We start from the raw sequence: 25,786 nt of genomic DNA, 5'->3' as shown, positions 1-25,786 counted from the left end.
TTCTAAATTTTTCCACTCTCATGAATTTTTGCCCTAATAAATCGAAATTCGTCATTTTGAATCCTATATACTCTGTTTTTAATCCAACTAATTTTAAATCCTTTAGATTCTAAAGCACCTCCATAAATCTAGCTTTGTATTTAAGCCCTCCTCTATCTTATCAATAAAAACTATGTCATCTGCAAACAGCATACACCATGAGATCTCTTCCTATAAAAAGCATTGTTAACTCATCTATAACCAATGCAAAAAAAGGTATGGGCTCAATAATGACCCATGGTGTAAGTGTATATTAATTAGAAATTTGCTTGTCTTTCTACTAGTGACCTTTGTATTTATCACCCGTCCCTCATTCATATACATAATCATGCCAATATATCCTCTTGAAACTCCTTTCTTTCACAAGTGTGAAGCATCGAGAACATGGATATGCTGGCCCCACGTGATGAAAAGCTCTTTGATAAGGGAAATCCTAATCCTTTGATCAGTAGCTTGTTAGTAAAACTATACATCAAGATGTCTGGGTCCGAAGAGACTGGCTTATTTTTAATATAAAAAAAAGATGCCCCAGATTCAATAAACAAAGGGCCGAACATAACAATGAGCTTTTCATCACATGGGGCCCCTCGATTGTGATAAATTGACAATTATTATAGGAGATCTTTTGGGCATGCCCCGTCCATGATGGGCCCACCAATTGCAATAATCATGATAAATAACAAAAGAAATCTGTTACAATATAATTTCATTGAAGTTAAAAAGATCGAATAAGATTTGAAGATGAAATGCAAAGTGCAACTACACATTGTTGATTTGAAATTTCATCGTTCTAAACATGGTTACAATTAAGGAGATTGATATAAGTAAACAATACACAAAAACCCAATATCAGTTCAGTCCTTTCTTGGTATATGTTATGGTGCTAAGTCCTTTGGATTTGAATCCTTTTGCTCTTTGGTTACTTACATTGACTTGATGTTACAACAAATTCTAAGACTGTTGACTATTAAACAAGGCCTGTGTAGTAGGATCAGGTCCATTGATTGAGGGACCTACACCACATCATCACTTCTTACACGCCATTCCGTCTATTTTTCCTCCATTCCCATGGTTTTTCAGGATTTGATGAAGCCCATAATCCGACACGAGCAGCACGGGCCTCTTTTTCCCACTGACATGATTAATGTTAATATCAGACCATAGATTAGAGATTGATTTAGTAACTGATAATGAAATTAAGTGACTCACCAATGCAAATTCAGGACGTTGGTCATGTGCAACGTAATGCCATGCAAGCCCTTTCTTTAACATAAATTCCTGTAGCCAATGAAGAATGGTAAAGTGAAAAGATTAGAACAAAGCATTTGGAGTTGGACCATCAGTCAGGTGAGGCCCTATTGTACCATATCCAAACCTGCCTAGGGGTCTTGGGTTTGAGGTCCCTGACTGGTTTGCAATTTGGTTCAGACACAATTGAGTGGGTTGGGTCCAAGTTCAGGTTCACGTCAAATAAGGGTATTTGTCTAATTGGCCCACCCAATGGATAGTTACACGCGTGCCACATTGGTACATGTGTCATGTGTTGACGTGCTTACACACATGTGAACTTACCATACCTCCGGCAATCACTAGAATAATTAATATAGAGAGAGATAAGAGAGAGGAACTAGTTCCCGCGGGAACTCATGAGAACTTTTTGAGAATTCATCTCTCATAATATGAACCCAAAATCCGAACCGTCCACATGATGCAGCACCCCATGAAACCAGCAGGGCCCAACTTTTACCCTAATTCAAAACTTTGTTGGGCCATAGAAAAAGAGAGGCAAATCAAGGGAGAAAATTATTTCATTTTTCCATGGCCCACCGAAGTTTTGGATCAGGATAAAAGTTGGGCCCTGTGAGTTTCATGGGGTGCTGCATCACATGACATGATGCAAGACATGAAAATTAACTATGATATGCAAGATCTGAGGCTTTAAATCAAACTAATTCAGAAACATTCACATAAACTTTCTACATCCCACACAAAAGTTCAAACGTTCAAGCAAGGAGAAGCTGTACGGGTCCAGGCCTACACATGTTAGGGTTAGATCAATAAAAATTATGAGTCAAACGATACTCAAAGGGAAGGAAAACTCATCTACCAGTTATGGCTGCATCAATTATGAGCCAAACAATACTCAAAGGGAAGTAAAACTCATCCACCAGTTAGGGCTGCATCAATTATGAGCCAAACGATACTCAAAGGCCTACACATGTTAGGGCTGGACCAATGGATTTCTACCACCAGTACCCATCCCCCCCCCCCCGCCCCCCGCATCAGTAGCAGTAATCCCAGACCGTCCATTGGCGCTGACGGCCAGCAGCAGTTTTCGGTAATCAGCAGAGGGGGCCGCCCTCCCATCAGTCCGTTTAGTCCTTGTTCCTCTAGGATCACCGAAGTGGTAAAGTGGATTAGGCTGTGCAGCTCCTAGGTCAAGGTGAACGTCGACGGATCCTACGGTATAGGCTCCAACACCTATGTGGAGCTCCGTGCGGTGCACAATGGCCTCCTCCTCTATCTCTCTAGGGGCTTAAATGAGGCCATTATAGAATCCAACTCGAAGCAGGTTGTGAGAGTGCTAAATGGGCTATCCAAGCTGGGTCAGAAGTGGTCCTATTGGGTTAACATGATTCTCCAGATAAAGAGCAGAGGCTGTTTGAATTTGCCCACATTTTTAGAGAAGGTAATGCCCCTGCTGACGCTGGCCCGCCAAGGAAGTGACTCTCAGCTCTCCTCTTTTTCTTTTTTTTTTTATTATCATTTGATGGATCTCTCGCCCAGGATCTGTGGCCTGCTTTTTTTGGACAAAGTAAGGCTAGGGGCAATTAGAGTTTGTTAAGGTGGTTTTGTTTTGTCGGCTCGAGGTTTGCGCTGCTCTTCTGGCCTGGCCCCTTGTTTTTCGGTTTAGGGATATGATAAGTTTCCCCATGTCCTTTTTATCCTGGGGAAGTCGGCCCGAATCCAGCTCTTTTTGTATTTATCCTCACATATCAATGAAGCGCTTTTTCTTTTTTTAAAAAATAATTAAAAAAAAAAAGTAAAACTCATCCAGACATGCACAGCAATCAGTCCCCAATCCAAGGGATTCACCAGTTTTCATTCAGAGAATCCTAGGATTAGAAAAAGGGTAAATAAATTGAAAGTAATGCAATCTAGGGTTAGGGATAGGGAAAATAGGTATGAGAGGAGTAAACTAGGTAGGAAATCTGAACCTGGAGACAGTCCCCACGCGCGAACAGTGGGCCAGGCCTATTGCACGTGTGAGGGGGCGGCGAATGCGGAAAGCGCCTCCTTGGCTCTAGTCGGCCAGGGAAGGGCTTCAAAACCCCCGAGTTTCGTGTCGATCAAATGCGCAGTCTGTGCGTGGTGCTCCGTCGAAGTTTCAGCCCTCTTGCAGGGCTAGATTCTGAAAATCGGCTCTAGGGAGAAGAACTGCTGCAAAAGCTGACGGATTCGAAGCTAGGATGCGTGTAAAAGGTGAGAAGTATGGATGATAGAAGGTAGGGGCGAATCGAGATAGATGCGGCTTCGCACCACGGTAGTTAGCCCTTCGATGAAGGGAGGGCTTCGCACCCAATTTGATTTTCCACAACTCAAGAACTCAGAGGAGTAGAAAAAACGCAGAATTTTTTTTATTAAACTTTAATTAATCAAAAAGTTACAAGGGGTGCCTATTTATAAGAAAACCTTATACCCCAAAACTCGCGCCATGTGCACAACCTATTACTTGGCAATGAAGTAAACAAAAATAAAACTAATCAAAGAAATCTAAACCGTCTATGATATTCTAAATAACATTAATAAGCAAAACCTAAAATATGAGATTAATCAGACTAGTGGGCCACGATCATGAGATCCTATGATGGGCTTTATTTGACTATCGGGCCCACTCCAACGAACCAAAACTCAGTTTTCTAACTAGGAAGCCCTGCCTGGACATCGTCATCGAGCCAGATCGACGGTGGGGCCCTCCTCCTTGCGTACGTGCATAGGGTGGGCGGCATGCGTGTGCGTGTGCACGTGATGTCCCCATCAACTCTCATCGACTGCGAAGATTTCGTCACTGGCGAAACAAAACTCTTGAACCGCTCCAAGATTTCATATCAAGTCTCTGAAGTTCCTCAGTGAGCCACGTGTTGTCTGAAGCTAGGCATGACTTCCAGTTAATCAAGTACTTCTGAAACCTGTCATCCGATGTTGAGACTATCTGATGGTCCAGAATATCCTCTATTTCCTCCCTGAGTGTAGGAAGGTTAAGTATGGGTGGTATAAGCTGAGAAGAAAGGTCGGGAAGAGGCCATGGATCAAGAGACAAATCTGGGGAATCAGGATGGGTGGGCGAAGGGCCGGACAAAGTATCAGCGATCCTCTGAAAAGTAAATAGATCCTCCACATTGAATGTAGAAGTAATTCCCATGGAAGGTGGAGGATCTACCTCATACGCATTGAGACCATTTCGTTTTATAATTTTGAAGGGTTAGCGCTACGCGGGTGTAATTTACGAATGGCCCCCTGAGGATACCGCTCGGACCTAATGCGGACCATCACAGAGTCCCCAATATTGAATTCCTTGAAACGTTTATACTGGTTTGCAGAAAATTTGCAATGTTCATTACTAGTAGTGATCTTTCGCCTGATTTCTTGATGCAATGAATGAATGTGATGCGCAAAAGACTCTGATGGCCTATGGGACAAACATAGGGACAAGATCAATAGGCTTCCTAGGCTTATAACCAGTAACGACTTCAAAAGGACTTAGACCTGTAGACCTATTGACAGAACTATTGAATACAAACTCAGTTATGGGTAGTATGGCGTCCCATGTCTTGGTGTGCTCCCCCACTAAACATCTGAGTAAACTCCCTAGACTCCTATTGACCACCTTAGACTGACCATTGGTCTGAGGGTGGTAGGCAGAAGAAAATTGGAGCCTAGTATTCATCATGTGTCATAGTGTCTTCCAAAAGTAACTCATGAATCGCACGTCACGATCAGACACTATGGTTTTTGGTAACCCATGCAGTTTGACGACCTCACTAAAGAACAGCTTGGCAACATGAGATGCGTTGGAGGTCTTAGAACAAGGAATGAAGTAGGCCATTTTAGAAAAACGGTCCATGACAACAAATATGGAATCGTATTTCCGAATAGTCTTGGGGAGTCCAAGCACGAAGTCCATACTGATGTCCTGCCAAGGGATGAATAAAACTGGCAAAGGTGTGTATAATCTTGTATTTTCCTTCTTCTACTTTGCCAGTTGACAAGTATGACATTGTCCTATAATTTTGGTCACGTCTCGCTTAAGGCTTGGCCAATGAAACCTATCCTCCACTAAGGCAATGGTCTTGTCTCGACCAAAATGACCCGTGACCCCTCCTGAATGTAACTCTCAGACAAGAAAATCACGGAGGGAGGTGCATGGTATGCACAAGCGGTCACTCCTAAGCAAATACTCGTCTAAAATCAAGTATTCACTGCTAGCTTCTGACAGACTCTCTAACAATGACGCGCACACAACTCCAAAATCTGGACACTCAAAATAATCTTCTTTGATGCCCTCGAGGCCCGTAACTTCAACACTCATGGAATTGAGTAACGCGACTTGACGACTCAACGTGTCGGCAGGGTTATTCTCTACACCGGCCTTGTGCTTAAGCACAAAAGTGTACTCTTGAAGGAATTGAACCCACTTGGCGTGCCTAGGATTTAATTTCTTCTGAGAGTTCAGATATCTCAAGACTTCATGATCTGAGAATAAGACGAATTCTTGCGACAATAGGTAATGACGCCAATAGCGTAGTGATTGCACTACCGCATAGAACTCTTTGTCATAGGTGGAATATTTTTGTTTCGCCTCATTCAGTTTCTCACTAAAAAAGGCGACAGGGTGCCCTTCCTGACTAAGTACTTCTCCTATGCCAACTCCTGACGCATCACATGCGACTTCAAAAGCTTTTGAAAAATCCGGAAGTCGCGTGACTGGAGCTTCAGTCATCTTAACCTTTATCTCCTTGAAGGCTTTCGAGGCTGCCTTTGTCCATTGAAACTCTCCATTTTTTATGCAATCCGTGATGTGAGCCATAATAGAACTGAAACCTCGAATGAACCACCTATAGAAGGTGGCTAAGCTGTGAAAGTTGCGCACCTCATTAATATTGCGGGGTTCAGGCCAATTGACGATAGCCTTGACCTTCTCAAGATTCGCTAATACGCCCTCAGCTGACACAATAAAACCTAAGAAGATAACACTACTAGACAAAAATGCACACTTCTTTAGGTTGGCGTACAATTTCTCGCAGTTGAGGTGTTGTTTCTTGGTCATGTTATAAATTAAGATATCATCAAAGTATATGACCAGGAACTTCCCTATGAAGGGTCTCAACACTTGAGTCATCACACACATAAAAGTGCTTAGGGCATTAGTTAGCCCAAAAGGCATAACTAGCCACTCGTATAGTCCATCCTTCGTCTTGAAAGCCGTCTTCCACTCATCACCAGGGCGTACACGGATTTGGTGATAACAACTTTTGAGGTCAATTTGCGAGAAGATAGTAGCATTGGTCATCATATTCAACATGTCATCAAGACGCAGTATGAGAAACCGATACTTGATTGTGATTTTGCTGATGGCCCTACTATCAACACATATCCTCCATGTGTCATCCTTCTTAGGTGTAAGAAGGGCGGGCACGGCACACGGGCTCATGCTCTCTTGAATGAAACCTTCGAGTTTGTCAATCTGCCTCTTTAACTCAGCATGCTCCTTTGAGTTTATTCTGTAATGTGGGAGGTTTGGTAGAGTCGCCTCAGGGATTAAATTAATGGAATGTTGTATATCCCTCATAGGGGGAAGCTTATTTGGTAGATCATCAGGAAAGACATCGGGAAACTCATGCACTACCTGAACGGCCTCAGTGGGTAATTCTACACTAACCTCTGGTACACTCCCTAGCCACAAGGGCGTATACCATCGAGTCCGCCTTCGTTTCTTGCTCAAAGTCTTTGGCGTTTAGAATATGGAGAGGCTTGGGCTTAGACTTCGACTCCAATTCTTTCGAGCCGCTCACACCACTCTGTGTTGTGGATTCCTTTCCAGTCGTGTTCTTGGGTGGCAGTGGATTTAGCTTGACCTTCTTGCCCTCAAACCAGAATGTACATACATTTGAACGACCAAATATGGTGACATCCCTGTCATAGAGCCATAGTCTACCCAGAATGATATGGCCAACATCCATGGGAATAACATCACCCCAAAGTGTGTCTTTATATAATCCAAGCTGAATAGGAACATGACAACGGTGCGAGACTAGAATGGAAGTTTCATCAACCCAGGAGACTCTATAAGGTTGAGAATGGGCTTCCACCTTTAAGCCCAAACGGCTCACAGTGCTAGTCGATGTCACGTTGGCACAACTACCACTATCCACGATCATCTTACAGCTCTTTTTCCCACACTTTGCATAAGTATAGAAGATCGTGTTGCGACGCCAATCGTCGGTATTATGGGCTTGAGCAAAGGCGCAACGCACAACTGCGAGGGTCACAAACTCTTCTGCTCCCTCTTCCTCATCAATAGAGGTTTTGACTGGCTCATATTCTTCCTCCTCACTGTCGGTCTTTGGGGGCACTACTTCTACTTGCCCATCAATAAAGAATACTTTCGTACCCTCTTTCGTGCCGCACTGGTGAGCGAAGTGACTAAACCCCTGACACCTAAAACACCTAGTTGCCCCACTTCCACGTGAGCTAAACCTGACAATTTCTTTAACCTTATCATCTTTGGGCCTGGGTTGAAAATTACCCAATGTTAGGTTTAGCCCCAAAGGGGTTGGCCTTAGCACTATAATCGCGAAAGTCAAACTGCTTTCCCACATATGCTTTGAGGTATTGCTCGACATCTAACACTACTTGATACAACTGTTCAATAGGTTCTGTCTTTGGTGAGCAATTCTCTCCTACTGTCAGGAAGGAGGCACGTTTTAAAACGAGCAAGGATTAGCACGAGGTCCTCATCAACCTCGCAATGGGTCAAGTACTCTTTGAACTTCTTAATATGCTCAGCAACACTCATGGAACCCTGTCGAAGAGACTACCATTTCTCAATCAACCGTAAGCGATAAAAGAAAGGGAGGTACTTCTCCTTAAGCGTTTCTTTCATTTCTTCCCAATGGACTATTAGGAGCTCCCTCGCTCTTTCTTTCTTTCGCTCAATCGTCACCCAAAACCTCTTTGCCTGGCCCACAAGCTTTATCTTGGCAAATCGGACTCGACGAGCATCCGACATATCATACCACTCAAAATAATGGTACATATCCGCCAACCAATCTAAACAGGCTTTAGGGTCTAAGTGGTCATCAAACGTAGGAGCATCTACTCTAACTCCCTTGAGGAGTTGTGCATCTAGGTCATATTGGTCATGATGTCCCTCGCGGTGTGGGTGCACAGGTGCGCGCCTATGACCAAGTCCTTGGCCACCTCCATTCCTTGGTCTAATCTCCAGACCACCTGCCTGAGATTGGGCATCTTCCCCAGTAGTGGGGTTTGCCTCGAGGGAAGTTTCTAGTTGGGTAACGCGCACATTAAGTTGCTCAAGGCGTTGGTCCATACATTGTTCAAGTGTCTACCCAAAGACTCAACCTACTAGGTTAACTTGCTCACTGATTCTTGCAGTTGCTCCATGTTTAGTGTAGGGTGCAAGCCAAAACCATGACCGTATGTGTGGGCATGCAACTGTTACTCCACCTAAGGACCTTCTACGTCGACTATATGCAACAAAATGGGACTAAATGATCTTATGAGACTCTATATGAGGGAAACTACTCAATGCTACCAAAATCCAGCAATATAGTTGTCGAAATAAGGGGAAAACAGAAAGTTACGGCAATGTGAATTGTTAACTTCCTGATATCAAAAATTTCAGCAACTAATATCAAGAACTACGGACTTCTAAACAGCTATATATGATGAAACTGGATGCATGATGGACATAAACAAACTAACCCTAAACATGTAATGCATTCCCCTATAAGAACCTTAGGCTTCGATACCAAATTTGATGCAAGACATGAAAATTAACTATGATATGCAAGATCTCAGGCTTTAGATCAAACTAATTCAGAAACATTCACATAAAATTTCCACATCCCACACAAAAGTTCAAACATTCAAGCAAGGAGAATCTGTACGGGTCCAGGCCTACACATGTTAGGGCTGGATCAATACAAATTATGAGCCAAACGATACTCAAAGGGAAGTAAAACTCATCCACACATACATAGCAATCAATCCCTAATCCAAGGAATTCACCAGTTTCAGTTCAAAGAACCCTAGGATTAGAAAAGGGGTAAATAAATTGAAAGTAATACAATCTAGGGTTAGGGTTAGGGAAAATAGGTATGAGATGAGTAAAATAGGTAGGAAATTTAAACCTGGAGATAGTCCCCGTACGCGGACAGCGGGCTAGGCCTGTTGCACATGCGCGAGGAATGCGGAAAGTGCCTCCTTGGCTCTGGTCGGCCAGGGGAGAGCTTCAAAACCCCCGAGTTTCGTGTTGATCGGATGCACGGTCTGTGCATGGTGCTCCACCAAAGTTTCAGCCTTCCTACAGGGCCAGATTCTGAAAATCGGCTGTAGGGAGAAGAACTGCTGCAAAAGCTAATGGATTTGAAGCTAAAATGGGTGTAGAAGGTGAGAAGTATGGATGATAGAAGGTAGGGGCGGATCGAGATAGATGCGGCTTCGCACCACGGTAGTTAGCCTTTCAATGAATGGAGGGTTTCGTACCCAATTGGATTTTCCACAACTCAGGAACTCAGAGGAGTAGAAAAAACGCAGGATTTTTTTTATTAAACTTCAATTAATCAAAAAGTTACAATGGGTGCCTATTTATAAGAATACCATATACCCTAAAACTCGCACCATGTGCCCAACCTATTACTTGGCGATGAAGTAAACAAAAATAAAACTAATCAAAGAAATCTAAACCGTCCATGATATTCTAAATAACATTAATAAGCAAAACTTAAAATATGAAATTAATCAGACTAGTGAGTCACGATCATGAGATCTCATGATGGGCTTTATTTGACTATCAGGCCCACTCCAACGAACCAAAACTCAGTCTTCTAACTAGGAGACTATCCCTGGACGTCGTCATCGAGCCAGATCGATGGTGGGGCCCTCCTCGAGTACGTGCGCAGGGGGGCTGCATGCGTGTGCGTGTGCGCATGATGTCCCCATCATGACGGTTCATATTTTGCACCCATATAATGGGTGATGAGTTCTCAAAAGTTCTTAATAGTTCCGGTCTTACGAGTTTCGATGAGAGTATAGGTGAGCATTCCTCGTGTGCGTGTGTGTGTGTGTGTGTGTGTGTGTGTGAGAGAGAGAGAGAGAGAGAGAGAGAGATAAACGATACTATGAGGTCGATCTCATGGGAACTTCCCACCAGGTCAAGTTGTGTGGGCCCCATCGCAATGTGTGTTGAATATCTACCCCATCAATCAGATGCATCATTCCATGATGGGCTGTGAGCTTAAAAATCAAGTCAATCCATGACTTGGGTCGGTCAGAACACATACAACAGTTGAGAGGGATTACCCTCCCATTAAAACATTCATAATCATTTATTGGTCCCACCGAGATGTGATTAGAGGTATACACGAACCGAGCTAGCTCGGTTAGCTCGCTCGACTTGACTCAATTCGAAGTTGAGTTCGAGCTGATTTTTTGAGCTTGAAAATGAGTTCGAGCCGAGTTCGAGCCGGCCCCTGCTCGACTCGACTCGGATTGAACCCAGCTCAAATCAAACTCGGATTGAACCAGTTCGGTGACTCGGTTACTTTGATATTGATATTGCTCACCAAGTGTTTAATGAAATGACGCAACGAAGTATGGGTGGTGGCAAGGAAGGTATGTATATGAAACCACTACCCTTTTTTCTTGATTTTTTATATTGCTTAGAAGGTGTTTGATAAAATACCTGTAAAACCATTGCTGCTGTCTCAAATACAGTGAGATTTTGAAGGTGCAGTCCAGGTGTTTGTGAAAATATTGCACATGTGAACTCGGCTCGATCTTGGCTCGAACTCGGCTCAAACTGGCCCGAGTTGCTGACCGAACTGAGCCGAGCTGGCCAGTCAGGCTCGAGGACCGAGTCGAGCCAAGTTTGAGCTGAGGTCAGCTAGTGGCCGAGCCGAGTCGAGTTGAGGCCAGCTCGACTCAGTTCAACTCGATGTACACCCCTAGATGTGATCCACAAATCTAGACCATCCATTGTGTGTGTCCCACTTGGATGAGGCCACCTGAGTTCAACATATAGCTGATTATTAGGATATCCCATAACCTAAAGGGGACCCATCAAATGCACGGTGTTGATGTTCAACATACATCACAGTAGGGCCCACACAGCTCAGCCTCATAGTATCATTTCCATATATATATATGGAACTTAGGTGGGCCATGCATCCGATGGATTCCTTTTAGGTTATGGGATATCCCAAAAATCAGCCGTATATATAGAACTTAGTTGAGCCATACCATCTAAAACCATGTGAAGACATGCATAAAACAAATAAAAGCACTTGGTGGGGCCCACCTAAAATTTGGATGCTGCTGAAACTTGGTCTAACCCTTCATCCAAGTGGGACACACACAATGGATGGGTCGGATTTGTGAACCACATGTCGGTGGGCCCAACAAATGATTATGAATGTTTTAATGGGAGGGTAACCTCTCTCAACTGTTGTATGTGGTGTGGCCCACCCAAGTCATGGATTGACTTGATTTTTAAGCCCGAGGTCCACCATGGAATGGTGCATCTGACTAATGGGGTAAGATGTTCAACACGCATCATGGTGGGGCCCACACAACTTGACCTCATGGGAAGTTCCCATGAGGTTTAGGTTTACCTCATAGTACCATATATATATATATATATATATATATATATATATATATATATATATATAAAGGTTAGGTCCAGCTGTGTGGGCCCACCATGATGTGTGTCGAACATCAACACCGTGCATTTGATGGCTCCCCTTTAAATTATGGAATATCCCAAAAATCAGCCATATACAGAACTCAAGTGGGCCATACCATCTAAAACCATGTGAAGACATGCCTAAAACATATAAAGGCATTTGGTGGGGCCCACCTGAAATTTGGATGCGTCTGAAACTTGATCAACCCCTCATCCAAGCGGGACACACATAATGGATGGGCTGGATTTGTGAACTACATCTTGGTGGGCCCAACAAATGATTATGAATGTTTTAATCGAGGGAAACCCCTCTCAACTTTTGTATGTGGTGTGGCCCACACAAGTAACGGATTGACTTGATTTTTAAGCCCTAGATGTTCGACACGCATCATAGTGGGGCCCACGCAGCTCAACCTCATGGGAAGTTCCCATGAGCTCGACCGCATATATATATATATATATTAATCATTTTTCACTTTTATAATAGAAATGAGAATCATTTTCCTCGTGCCCTTGATTTATGAGGCATGGTTGGTAAAACTTCATTTTAAACTCACACACACACACACACACACACACACACACACACACACACACATATATATATATATATATATATATATATATATATATATGGGAAAAGGTACTATGCGCTCGACCTCACGAGTTCGTCCCATGAGGTCGAGCTGTGTGGGCCCCACCGTGATGCGTTCTGAACATCTACCCCATCAGTCAGATGCACCATTTCATCGTGGGCCTAGGTCTCAAAAATCAAGTCAATCCGTGACTTGTGTGGGCCACACCACATACAAAAGTGGAGAGGGGCCGTGCACCATTAAAACATTAATAATCATTTTTTGGGCCCACCGAGATGTGGTTTGCAAATCCAGCCCATCCATTATGTGTGTCCCACTTGGATGAGGGTTTAGACCAAGTTTCAGACGCATGCAAATTTCAGGTGGGCCCCACCAAGTGCTTTTATATGTTTTAACGGTGTCTTCACATGATTTTAGATGGTATGGCCCACCTGAGTTCCGTATACGGCTGATTTTTGGCATATCCCATAATTTAAAGGGGACCCATCAAATGCACGGTGTTGATGGTCGACACACATCACGGTGGGGCCCACACAGCTCGACCTCACGGGAGCTTATCGTGAGGTCGAGCGCATAGTACCTTTTCCCTGACGCATGCAAATTTCAGGTGGGCCCCACCAAGTGCTTTTATATGTTTTAACGGTGTCTTCACATGATTTTAGATGGTATGGCCCACCTGAGTTCCGTATACGGCTGATTTTTGGGATATCCCATAATTTAAAGGGGACCCATCAAATGCACGGTGTTGATGGTTGACACGCATCACGGTGGGGCCCACACAGCTCGACCTCATGGGAGCTTAACGTGAGGTCGAGCGCATAGTACCTTTTCCCTATGTGTGTGTGTGTGTGTGTGTGTGTGTGTGTGTGTGTGTATATAAAACTTGTATAAATGATTCAAAAAATAAAAATCGGTACATGTCAGAAGGTTGACAAAAAAACTTATTTTCTGGGGAATAATAAATTAAACACATTTGAAAAATGTTTTATTCAAAAACTTTGTTTAAAAATATAGATCGGTGGTTATTACCCACTGATGGAATTGGGTAGAAAGTGATCATTTTTAATAGAGGCAGATCAATTTGTATGGGGATTCTCGAGAACGAAGGATTTCAGATAACCCACTATTTAATTATCTCATACACATAAAAAATTTAAAAATTTTAATTAAAGTTTTATTTTAATCTATAATACACACACATGCACAAATGTAATCATTTTTCTCTATATTTTTAAGTTGAAACCGTGTTAAATTGCAATTTTTAGTGATGGAAACCGAATTAAACATGAACATTTCCTATACTATTTTTCGCCACATGACATTTTTCTAACTATGTTTTAAAGTACTTCCACGTCAACACTTGAAACTTCAGTTTTCCATCAAAGTATGATTTATTGAGAATCTTACCTGCACAAATGTACCATTGCAATATACATCACCAACGGATCTATTATAGTGGTCTTCATCGTAAATGCAGACTTTCAAACTCTTCCCTTGAACCAGTTTAACCAGTTCTTCCTTTGCTTGTTTTCCAAAAGGCATCTCACTCTCCGGCGCATCAATTCCTCTGCAAGACACTTGCAAGTTAGAAACTATTTAAGTATTTTGTGGATCCCATCAGAAGCATTGGACAATAAGCTTACCTTAACCTAATTCGATACTTTCGCACGAGAATATCATCATTATTTGGACCATTTATGACTCTGTAAGTGAAAAGAAAAGGAATATCAAACAGATGCTAATGATATTTGAATTGTTAGTAGGGTTGGCAATGGGCCTAGGTTGGTCTACTGAGTTTTGAAGAGTAACCCAACACTTGCAAGCTTGGGTCTGGGCATGTTTCTAGGATACTAAATAAACTGGCTTTATTGATCAAGGATGGCCCACTATGGGCTAATTGAAATTTCATTTATCTTTGACCCATACTGACCAAACATGGCCCATTATCACTAGTGTTACTTAGTCATGTTAGAGTAGATTAGAATAATCTTTCTATAAGATTTTCTTTTATGTTGAGATATGTATCTATTAAGATTTCTAGATCTCTGATATCTTTCTCCTCTTCTATATTTTCCTGTTATTCTAGTGAAATAAACTAATTACATTGTGGATTCCACGATATAGTCTTTTGTGGTTTAAGATGATATTATTCTTATTATTCTTAATGAAATAAATACATTATAGTTTTCATAATATAGTCTCTCATGATTTAACAAGGCACATGGCATGGATGCCTTAGTGTCGAAGTGTCCAAAAGTGTCCGGCACAATGCACTTCAAAAATCTAAGTAATGGTGACACTTCCGAACATAAATAAATAGTATTTTAATTAAATAAAATTAGTACATTAACATAACTTTTAAACCATTATAAAAATAAAATAAAACATTTTCTTTTTCTTTTTTCCTTCCATAGGTAAGCTAGGCTTGAATGTAAGAACTCCATGTTGAAACACAACAACCAAAACATTGAAAATAAAGAAAATTCAAAATCATATTTGCATAGTTCTTATAAAATTCAATTACTTGAAATTTAAACTGATAATATATCGACTAACAAAACATCGAAAACCATATGCAGCCACCTCAATAAATAGTTTTTAGTATGGACGATACTCGGACTGATAATGAACTACAGAACCCCGCAATATAAGGCCAGAAATGGCAATTAGATGAAATCCCAGAAAGTAGAAATGTCTCATGAAAGTGGAATATTTGAAGATCATATAACAAATTGTGTGCTGAATTACCTATATCCGGCATCAACAATGTTCTTTTGAAGCGCATCTGCTTCGGCATAGTTTTTCACTGCCCGTGCTTTGGATCTTCGAATGGCGGATTCATGTACTTCTCTAGGAACATTAGCTGACTCCGTTCGATGCCTTGCATCCACATACACTGTAATCCCATCTCCATCTGCAACAGCTTTAGCATCCACCTGATACCAATACAATTTATCTCAACCAAAAAAAAAAACTTACGATTTTTTCTAATCCCAAGCATTTGGGACATGCAGCTGTGCATTAGATGGGCCCCACCATAAACGACCTTTGCTCAAGTTCTCGCAAATTTTAAAATATATTGGATGGGCAGTTTTAAAATTTTCCAGTTGTTTCACTCAATGTATGATGGATGCCCTAACTGGTCAGTTGCACAAGCCTGATGTTGAGGACAGGTCATGTACATGTTGGGGCCCACCTGATGCATTGTCCCAGATGTCTCACACACCTGTGTGTGTAATTTCATACATGGGCTTGGCACAGCTCATCTACTTTAGCTTGATTTCGGGACTACTGAATAAAAATGGAGTATCTCACTGGAAGTGTGTGGAGCTCGAACTTCCAATGTTGCGGCTGGTATGCTGGAGTGCTTGAAGTTTCAACTTCAACAAGAGTGTGGGGAAGAGGGAGACCATAGAAGGCCAGATGACCCTAAAACAATGCATACCCTTCATGAGAAATATGATAGAAATAATGAAAAGATGTATTACATGATGCCCTATTATCATTTGACAGTTCATGTCGATGGTGATTCATGGCTTTAGCCATCCATCTAAAATGGACAATAGAAACAGATGGTCCACATTTAATGGGATGATTAAGGCCATCTGATGCTCGCAATTTTCAGGCAATCCTAACCACTGCAAGTCACACCATATAAGAATTTGGAGCTGGTATAGCAAATGGGCTAGGCTAGGCTCATTAATTAGAAGCATCAGAATGGGTCCAGATCTAGCTCATGATCTAAGTAATCAGACTCAGCAGGCCAGACCCACTCTACAAACACTCAGCCACCAAGTTACAGAAGCCCAGGTCTACCTTAATTCATTATCAGGTTTAAAATTTGGGCCTGGTCCAACCGTTGGATGTCCGGGCTCAGATCGAATTTAGCCGTACTCAAGATGGGTTGGGTCAGTGTGGCCCATTTTTCACCCCACTTAGTTTATTAGGCCGAGCGAAATGCCTCTTGATTGGATGATCCCGATTTCATCTGGGAGAATGACAAAAATTTGGGGGTGGATGTTGATACTGTATGTACCTCGACATCAGCTTTTTCATGGTTCTTCAAGGTCTGTGTAATAAGCTTAGCTGCATCTTCAGGTGTTTTTGGTGGGGGTTTGGTTTGAGCCTTCTTTGATGACACGACGTGTTGACTCAGCCCTTGGGGAACCTCCAATCAAGAAACTTAAAAAGATCAATCATCCATAGAAAAAGGAGATAGTGAAAATTTTGATAAGATTGTCTAAAATATGTAAATTATGTTGAGTTTTGTGAAGTTCTTGAGTTCAGTCAAGTTTTTCTGGAGTTCGGACCGATTCATGACCAGATCAAGTTCTATTTCTCCCCCATACCATTGTAGAATCTTGTCAAATTGAGTCGACTCAATCGAGTTGAATTTTTTCGAGTTTTAAGTAGCCCATTTCCCAGAAATGGCCAAAACCAAAATCTCTGGTAGGCCGAGCTCACCGTCCTGCGGCGAAGCAGAAATTCATAACATATTTGGATTTCATTTTTCGTGCCACCCCAAATGCTCGGCGAGCTCAAAATGAGATGGCCCACCAGCCCCGGCTGGCCAATTCAGTTAAATTTCAATTTGGGGTACATCCAAACGCATGCTAACATTTAAATAACAATCAAAGTACACAAATTCTCAATTAGTATTCTGATTTTGGTGATCATGATGATTAAATTACCTGAGATGTGATGTCGAATTGGGAGAGATCGTGGGCGAGAGCAGATACACCGACGGTGGAGATGGTGACTCCATGTGGGCCCAAAGAATCAGGTTCATCAGACTGGGGCTTGAAAAATCCGCCATAGAGAAATCTAAGGGCGTTTCCCATTTCAAAGAGGAAGCTTTGTAGTAGGAAGAAAATAGAGTTCGTTAGTAGAGCAGAAAAACAGCTCCTTCGTATATAAGGAATCTAAGGGAAAGTACCAATAGGAAAAGGTGGTGACACGTGGCATTATTTTATTGGCTGTTGGAGCGTTTATTTTAATGCTTACGGGGCTCAAGATACAAAGTTGGGGTGATGGGGTGAAATGTATAATGTCAATCTCCGTTTAGAGGCGGATTAGATGCGGATTGTCTTCTAGTCAGAACCTAGGTGGAGCCCACCATGATGTCTGTGAGAAATCTACCCCGTCCATCCGTTTTTGCAGATCATGTTTGGATGTGAAACCAAAAATTAGACTGACCAAAATCTCAAGTGAGCTACAACACAGGAAACGGTGGGGATTGAACGATTACCATTGAACATTCGTGGGGCAACGAAAGTAATGGATCAGGCTAATGCTTTTGTTCTTTCACTTTATCACTTTGGGAATGACCTTATGAACGGTTTGGATGGCATATTAACATACAGTGGACCCCAGTAACGTTTCAATGGTAGTCATTTCCCTCCCCACTTTTCACTGTGGTGTGGCCCACATGAGTTTGGATATGCCTCGTTCTCTTTCAGCATGTTCTAACATAATCTGGAAAAACGGATGGACGGGGTAGATTTATCACAGACATCATGGTGGGGCCCAACTAGGTTGGGACTGCGGAACTGGTAAGGGGTCGCAGGCAATCTGCGTCAGTTTGGTTTGGTTCGTACTGAGGAAGGTCCTGCTGAACTACTTGAATCGTTGTCTTCCAAGGACCTGAAATGTGCGTGCTGATCGTAACCGTTCAAGATGTGGGACCCTCATGTTTATCTGTTAAATTTGTCTCTTTGGGTAATATTAGATTGAATGTGAACCGCTGATTATTTTTATCTAACTCCACGTGTTCCTCACTGATTGTACGGTTAAGACTATATGATCTGCAATTCGACCAGGTAGGTGGGGCCCACAACTATGATTGAGATTATTTGCGGGACGTCCACTCAGGTGGGTTCCCTACATTGGCATTTGAGATGGGTTTTGGTTGTGCCTAAATTGGAACCTGTACCATTATTTCAACACTAACCTTAGTCAGGTACAATGAGGTAGAAATATCCTGGATTAGAAATTCTAAATTTGAAATTGGAATTTAATTACCAGTTTGTTAAATGTGAAGTCTAAAGTCTGAATTTGAAATCTGAAGCCTTAATCTAAAATCTAAAAGCTAAATTTGAAAGCTGAAGTAAAAATACTTGTTTGGTAATTATGGATGAAGTCTGAAAATTAGATATTGAATTTGAAATAACCTACTCTTAACAAACATCTGAAATGTCTGAAATACATTAATTTAATGCATTTGCCCCTATATTCTATTTGGAAATGTTTTACATTATAAAGAAATTATTTTTTACTAAATGAGAATAAAATTATTCTATTTAATTTCAATAAACTAAAGTACTTAAGAAAAAAATTAAAATATCATTATTCCTATATTAAAAAAAAATGGATAAAATATCATCATTCATAAAATAAAATAATAAAAAAAAAAGATAAATTCTTTATGTTGCCCCACGAATATTTCAAATCAGGATGTTCAATCCTCACATTTTGGGCTCACTTGATTATCGGATCCACCTTATTTTTAGTCCCATGTTCTAAAATAAACTCACAAAACCGATGGACAAGATGGATTTCTCACAAACATGAAGGTGGGCCCACCTACGTTTCCAGCGTAGGGAATTCTACAAGAGGCTTTAGTGGTAAATCTGGCATATGGACGTCGCATGAAGTTCCAATGCAAGGATTTTGGGTGGGGCCCACTGTGATGTTTGTGAGAAATCCAACATGTTCATCCATTTTTCGAGCTCATTTTAGGACATTCAACCAAAATGAGAAGTATCCAAAACTCAAGTAAGCCCTACGAGATGAGATGAAACAGTGGGAAAAGGAATGCCTACCGTTGAAACCTTCCTAGACTCCACCTTGATGTTTAAATTCCATCCACATTGTTTATAAGGTCATTTTGACTGAGATGAAGTGAAAACACCGTAAACTTAAACCTATACAAAACTTTTGTGGCCATATAAATGTTTCAACGGTGGTCACAAAATCCCCACTATTTCCTATCATGTGGCCCATTTAAGTTTTGGATACATCTTATTTCTTATCATGTGGCTTATTCAACACTGTAGATTCAGGCTTTAGACTTTAGATTTAACAAACGTGGCCCAAGTCATGCCCTTAAAAAGTTTTTAATTGTAGACACTCATTCAACACTGTTTCCTATGATGTTTGAGATTGGGATATACCTCATTTTTGGTCTCATACAGTAAAATGATCTAGCAAAATAGATGGATAGCATGGATGAAACAAATACATCATGTTGGGGTCCACATAGCACTGTCCACCAGCCATTGGCCAGTGGCAGGGGAGTAGCCCATCTATTTCCCGAATTGGTTGTTGTACCACACACCAGCTATAGCTGGTGTATTGACATGAGTAAGTTCTATGGGTCCCATCATGAGGTATTTGTTATATCCAAACCGTCCATAACTTTTTTGAGCTCGTCGTAAGTCTTGAGCCGAAAAATAAGACAGATCCAAAAATAAACTAGACCACACTGCAAAAAGCAATGGGGGATTGAACGTCTACCATTGAAAACCTTTTGGGGGTCACAGAAGGTTTTGGATCAAGGGGATATTATTCATTTTTTGGCTAATACTCTAAAATAATCTCAAAATTTTGTTGAACGGTGTGGATATAATAAATACATCATTGTAAGGCCATGTAACTTTGATCTCCTTTAAACCGTTCGTACAACTGGGAGAGCGAGCAGCGTCGGACGCAGATTTCCTGCGAAAGCTTTTCGCAGGAAGTTCCTGCACTGGGAACCCAAGTGGGGCCCATTGTCATATTTGTGAGAAATCTTCTTTGTCCATCCGTTTTTTTAAAGTTCATTTTAGGATATGAGGCCAAAAATGAACCGTATCCAATGCTCAAGTGGGCTGAAAATGTGATAAGTGAATGTCCATAGTTGAAATATTCACCAAAAAAGTTTTGAATCATGCTATTATTTGTGTTTTCAGTTCATCCCAGCACAAATGATGTTATTAAGAGTATGGATGGCATGTAAACATCACTGTTGAACCTAGGGAGGTTTCAAAGGTATAAATTTTCCTAACCACCTTTTCCTTTAGTACGGCCCACTTGAGTATTGTATCTTGCTCAATTTTGATTTCTTCTCCTAAAATGAGCTCACAAAATGGATGGACAGAGTGAATTTCTGAAAAACATCATGGTGGACCCCACCAAAGTTTCAAGCACAGGAACTTCATGCGAAAGGCTTTCGCAAGAAATCCGCGTCCAGGAGCGTCGGCGTTGCGTCTTCGCACGACATGCATCAAAAATGGATTGGCTACTCCCTTGACATTTCAGTGCTCTGTGGGCCCCACTATGATGTATGTGTTTCATCCATTCCGTCCATCTATTTTTACAGATCATTTTACAGTATGAGACAAAAAATGAGGTATATCCCAATCTCAAGTGGACCACATTACAGGAAACAAAGTTGAATGAGCGTTGACCATTAAAAACATTTTGGGGGCCATAAAAGTTTTGGATCAAGCTGATTTTTGTATTTTCCCTTCATTTGGGCCTGTATGACCTAATCAACATATTAGATGTCAAATAAGTACAGTGGGCTTTAGGAGGATTTTATGGTGGATATCCAATCACTATTGTTTTCATGTGGTGTGGTCCACCTGAGATTTATATCCCTCTCATTTTTAGAATAAATCCCTAAATTGATCTTTAAAAATGGATGAACGAAATGGATGAAACACATACATCATGGTGGGGCCCACAAAGCACCAACCACCAGCCACGAGGATGGTGGCATGGGAGTATCCAATCCGTAGTATGTTAAAAGGTGTAATTTTGGAAGCAAAAATTTTTGTTTAATAAAAAATTCACGTGTTCATCATTAAGCCAGACTCCTATCATGTAAAGAATTCAGTGAAAAACCACTTAGCGCTTTTCTTCTTCAGCATTAGCAACATATTGACAAACACCACTAAACACAGAACATTTTCCCAATTCCGCGTTAAGTGCAAAAATTCAGCATTAACAAACAGGCCCTAAATCAACTTTAATATCCTTTACATATCTAATATTTAACACGATGATTTTAATAAGCCCATTGAAATGTATACTTTGGCTGAAAATGGTGAAATTCCAAGTCTTAGAGGCCTCAAGTATAGGATTAGGATCACATCTAAGTAACTAACCAACAATTTTCAGCCTTGCTTTACATAGATCATGTTTTAACTGTGTAGATCATCCTATTGAAGTTTAGTGCCGCAATTGATAATATGATTATTTTGGGATAGCAAATTGATGCTAATGAAATCCATAGCATGTTTGGTGTAACCATGGCAGTTGGCACACATATTCCTTGTTCACTGCATAATCAGGGTGATTAAAGTCCATGTGCAATCCAGAGTCTAGAGTGGGCCCATATTTTGAAATAAAGGGATGTTGAACACACAAAGAACGGTTGATGGTAGGGTAGGAAAGGGGATGTATGGCGTAAGAAGAAAGCTAAGGCCTTTGGTACTTAAAGTTTAAGACAGCCCCGTTTCAATAAAGAGGTCGTGCAGCTTCATTGGATCCGGCCCCGTAACTGTGGGGCCCACATTGATGTATATGACCTACATCCACGCCGTCCATGCGTTTTTAAACCTCATTTTAGAATACTATACTAAAAAAGAAGCAGATAAAAATCTCAGGTGGACCACACCACCGAAACAGTAGGGATTAAATACTCACCATTAAAAACTTCTTAAGGGCCACTGGAATGTTTATTTGCCATCCAAACTGTTGATAACGTCAGAAAGATCTAGATAAAGGGACTATACAAATATCATCTTGATCTAGAACTTTTGTGGGCCACAAAATTTTTAATAGTCAACCATGGCTGTTTCCTGTAGTGTGGTCCACCTGAAATTTGGATATGCTTCATTTTTTAGATCATGCTATAAAATAAGATGTAAAATGGATGGACGGCGTGAATGTAAGATAAATACATTATGGTGGACCCCATAGTCAGGGATCCACCGAAGCCACGCCCAAATAAGGAGGCTTCAAAGCTTTGTAGGTTAACCCTTAACCTACAACGAGATGTGTGGAGCCCACCATTATGTGTACATGATATCCAATCCGTCCATCATGTGCGACCCATCATGTTGTCTTTTTGGTGCCCCAAATTCGAGAGGATCCAAAACTCAGGTGGGCCACACCATAGGTAATGGTTGGGAGTTGGACAGAGACTCCCACCATAAAAAAATTACAGATTGTATGTGGGGCCATCATGTGTTGAATATCCCATCCAATCCATCCAGAAGATGTGCCACAGTAGGATAAATGTACACCACATCAAAAATCAATCCATTCCAAAACACAGGTTGGCCATATATACCACTTGATTTTATAAGCATTAGTCATAATTTTGAATGTTATGGCCCAACTAAGGTTTGGATGGGCCTTATTTTTGGAAGTTAAGCATAACATCAGGTGGCACACATAATGAACGGATTGGATGTTATTTAAACATTACAGTGGGCCCCACACATCACATTGTAGATTAAGCTTAACCTGCAAAAGCATAGGGCCTCCCTCACGCCCACCCAATTCTTTGCCTGAACTAGAGGCCTTTGAGCGATAGCCTACTTTCCGGACAGATGGGGCCATATTTCAGTGATCCAGACGGTTCATCTGGTGGACCGCAAAGTGCCTGCGTGAGACTGCAAAATACACTACCTTAGGATAACCCTAGACATCCTATTATTGGCCAGCAAATGAACGGCTAAAATTCAAAAATAGTCAACGGTCCATATAAATATGGTGGAATTTAACTGACCGAATGGATGAGATTGTTAGATAGAGACGCCTTTTGGTTCATTACCTATCTATGGCAGGTAAAGTTGGGCATCGAGTCAAGTCGAACTGAGTTAGGGTTGACCCCACTCGATTGAATTTTGAAGTATGCTTGACCCAAACTCAATCCTATTCGATACCGAGTCCACATGCCTGACCCAATTTGAGTCCGGGTCTGGCCTGAGAGAATCATTCAATCGAATTTATATTTTATTAAAGTTTAATGTTGATGATTGATTTTACAAAATTATCTTTGAATTGGATAGAATAGTACTTCGATTTCAATTGAGTTACGAGGGTTGAATCAATAATTTTGCTACTATGATTGTTAAAAGTGAATTTATGGATCTTTAGAATTTTATTATTTGTTTAAAACCGGTTTCACTTCACTGGATGAAAATTTCAGATCAACCCTTTAGTTTAAATTAGTTCTAGCTATCTTATGATCTTGGTCTCACCAAGTAAAACTACATTGTGTCAATCTTTTAGTTAGATCACTATTTCCTTTTATTGTTGTTTGTGCTTTCTCTTAAGATCCAAGAAATCACTTGATATATTTTATAATACCACAAATCCAGCGGCCTCCTTCACGCTCCAATAAAATATGTTTGCCTCGTTATAAACAAGGAGTTATTTAATATACTTTGGGTATAACACTCAATACATTAGTACCTTTTATTTTATTTTATTTTATTTTTATATACACAACACCCACATCTCACACATTTATGCACAGTGGAATTTCACCACAATGGGTACCCGAACTTATAACTTTGTATTGAAACTATCTTGAGGGATGAGTAAAGACCCAACTGTAACATAGAAAGTAATGTTGGTTGAACAATTCTAGCCTTTGATTCCTAGATTCTTGTTTTGTTGAAATAATGTCGTTGGATTTACACCCAAATCCATAGCTTAACTGGCAGATTGAGTGGAGACACCTCATTTCAACACTTGAGGTCTTGGTATCTATCCCTAGCGGGTGCTTTATAATATAATAAATGAAAATTTCTACCAAAAAATATTATTAAAAAAAAAAAATGCCGTTGGATTTTTTTTTTTCTTTTCTTTTTCATTTTAGTTATGTAATAAGTGCACATCAATCCCACAATCAGGCAATGAAATAACCTAAATTTTTTTTATTCAGGATGCAGCTAAACTGGTACTTATAATTTAAGTTATTTGCATTCTAAGTATGCAATTTCTAAGAACATGCGTATTGTCCATCACACTCTTTCAGAGTATCAAAGTTCTTATCTTAAAATTAAATAAGTTGATGGGTGAGAGTCTTATGTTAGTTTAGCACTGCTGCTAAGACGGTGGTGGCTCATACTATTTACATGGCAGTGATGTTACAGCTTTCTACCCTGTTCACATTGTTAGTACAATGTGGATAGAATGCATCTTCAAAATCAAATTAATCACGAAAATCCTAACTGTATGTGGAACTTTGCCATGCACGAAAAGGATGCAGATTGTTCAGCAAGGAGGTCATCACGTTGTACCATGGCATGGATTCTCCGCGGGGCCCACTATGATGTATGTGTTTTATACATGCTGACAATCCATTTTTCGAGCTTATTTTAAGGCATGAGCTCAAAATTAAATCATATGCAAAGCTCAAGTGTACCACACCACAGAAAATAGCCAGGAAAATGATGTGCACAGTTGAAACCTTCCTAAGGACAAGTGATGTTTATTCCTCATCATGAAAGGAAAATACACATATAAGCTTCATCCAAAACTTCCCTCAATGATAGGCGTTTAATTCACACTGTTTCATGTTGTATGGTTTGCTTAAGCCTCAGATTTGCTTCAATTTTTTATTCATACCCCTAAGATGAGTTAGAAGAATGTATGGATAGAGCGGATAAAACAAATATATTTCAATGGGCCTCATAGAGTATCCATACTACACCGCAATACACAATCTACACTAAACAACTTAAACGCAATACACAATTCGCACTGAACGACTTAAACAATATGGGACGTGGATTTCCTGCTAAATTTGGCAGTAAGTTCCTGTGCTGGAAACTTAGGTGGGGCCCACATTGATGTTTGTGAGAAATCGACCCCGTCCAATCATTTTGTGAGCTCATTTTAAGACTTGAGACCAAAAGTGAGCATGATCCAAGATTCAAGTGGGTTGGGGAAATGTGGATGGGGAAATTCCTACCGTTGAAACCTCCCTGGGTCAACAATGATGTTTACATGCCATTTATATCGTTCATAACTTCAATCCTACCGGGATGAACTGAAAACAAAAATATTAAACTGATTCAAAACTTTTGTGGCACCATGAATATTTCAATTGTGGATGTTCAATCCTTACACTTTCAACCCACTTGAGTACTCACTTTTG

At 40.9% G+C, this 25,786-nt stretch overlaps 2 protein-coding genes across 14 annotated transcripts in view; one reads left to right on the top strand and one right to left on the bottom strand.

Annotated features, from left to right (window-relative positions):
* Positions 1-25,786, top strand: part of LOC131253480 (peptidyl-prolyl cis-trans isomerase FKBP42) — a 91,079-nt gene that overhangs the window by 37,956 nt on the left and 27,337 nt on the right. The window lies entirely within an intron of this gene.
* Positions 782-17,527, bottom strand: LOC131253483 (staphylococcal-like nuclease CAN2). Of its 4 annotated transcripts, none has more exons than XM_058254499.1 (8): positions 17,316-17,524; positions 16,652-16,792; positions 15,940-16,053; positions 15,373-15,560; positions 14,268-14,327; positions 14,032-14,191; positions 1,249-1,317; positions 782-1,171 (listed from the first exon to the last, which is right to left on the bottom strand). In XM_058254499.1, the coding sequence occupies exons 1-8, from the start codon at positions 17,463-17,465 to the stop codon at positions 1,073-1,075; spliced, it is 981 nt and encodes a 326-aa protein (XP_058110482.1). In that variant the 5' UTR covers positions 17,466-17,524; the 3' UTR covers positions 782-1,072. The 4 variants fall into 4 exon arrangements, with proteins under 4 accessions (XP_058110482.1, XP_058110483.1, XP_058110484.1 ...); XM_058254500.1 differs by having other exon boundaries at positions 16,661-16,792; positions 17,316-17,523; XM_058254501.1 differs by lacking the exon at positions 14,268-14,327 and having other exon boundaries at positions 17,316-17,527.

The sequence above is a fragment of the Magnolia sinica genome, chromosome 8 (assembly GCF_029962835.1).
Source record: "Magnolia sinica isolate HGM2019 chromosome 8, MsV1, whole genome shotgun sequence".
In the NCBI taxonomy this organism is placed as follows: Eukaryota; Viridiplantae; Streptophyta; class Magnoliopsida; order Magnoliales; family Magnoliaceae; genus Magnolia; species Magnolia sinica.
Note: the sequence above shows the minus strand (reverse complement) of the source record. Positions and strands in the feature narration are given on the sequence as shown.

Excerpts from the sequence above, each read along its gene's own strand:
- LOC131253483 (XM_058254499.1), bottom strand. The coding sequence starts at position 17,465 with ATGGGAAACGCCCTTAGATTTCTCTATGGCGGATTTTTCAAGCCCCAG. Across the intron at positions 15,561-15,939 it reads TCGAGCTCCACACACTTCCA|GTGGATGCTAAAGCTGTTGC; the intron begins GTGAGATACTCC and ends TATTGGTATCAG. Across the intron at positions 14,192-14,267 it reads AAGTATCGAATTAGGTTAAG|AGGAATTGATGCGCCGGAGA; the intron begins GTAAGCTTATTG and ends AGTGTCTTGCAG.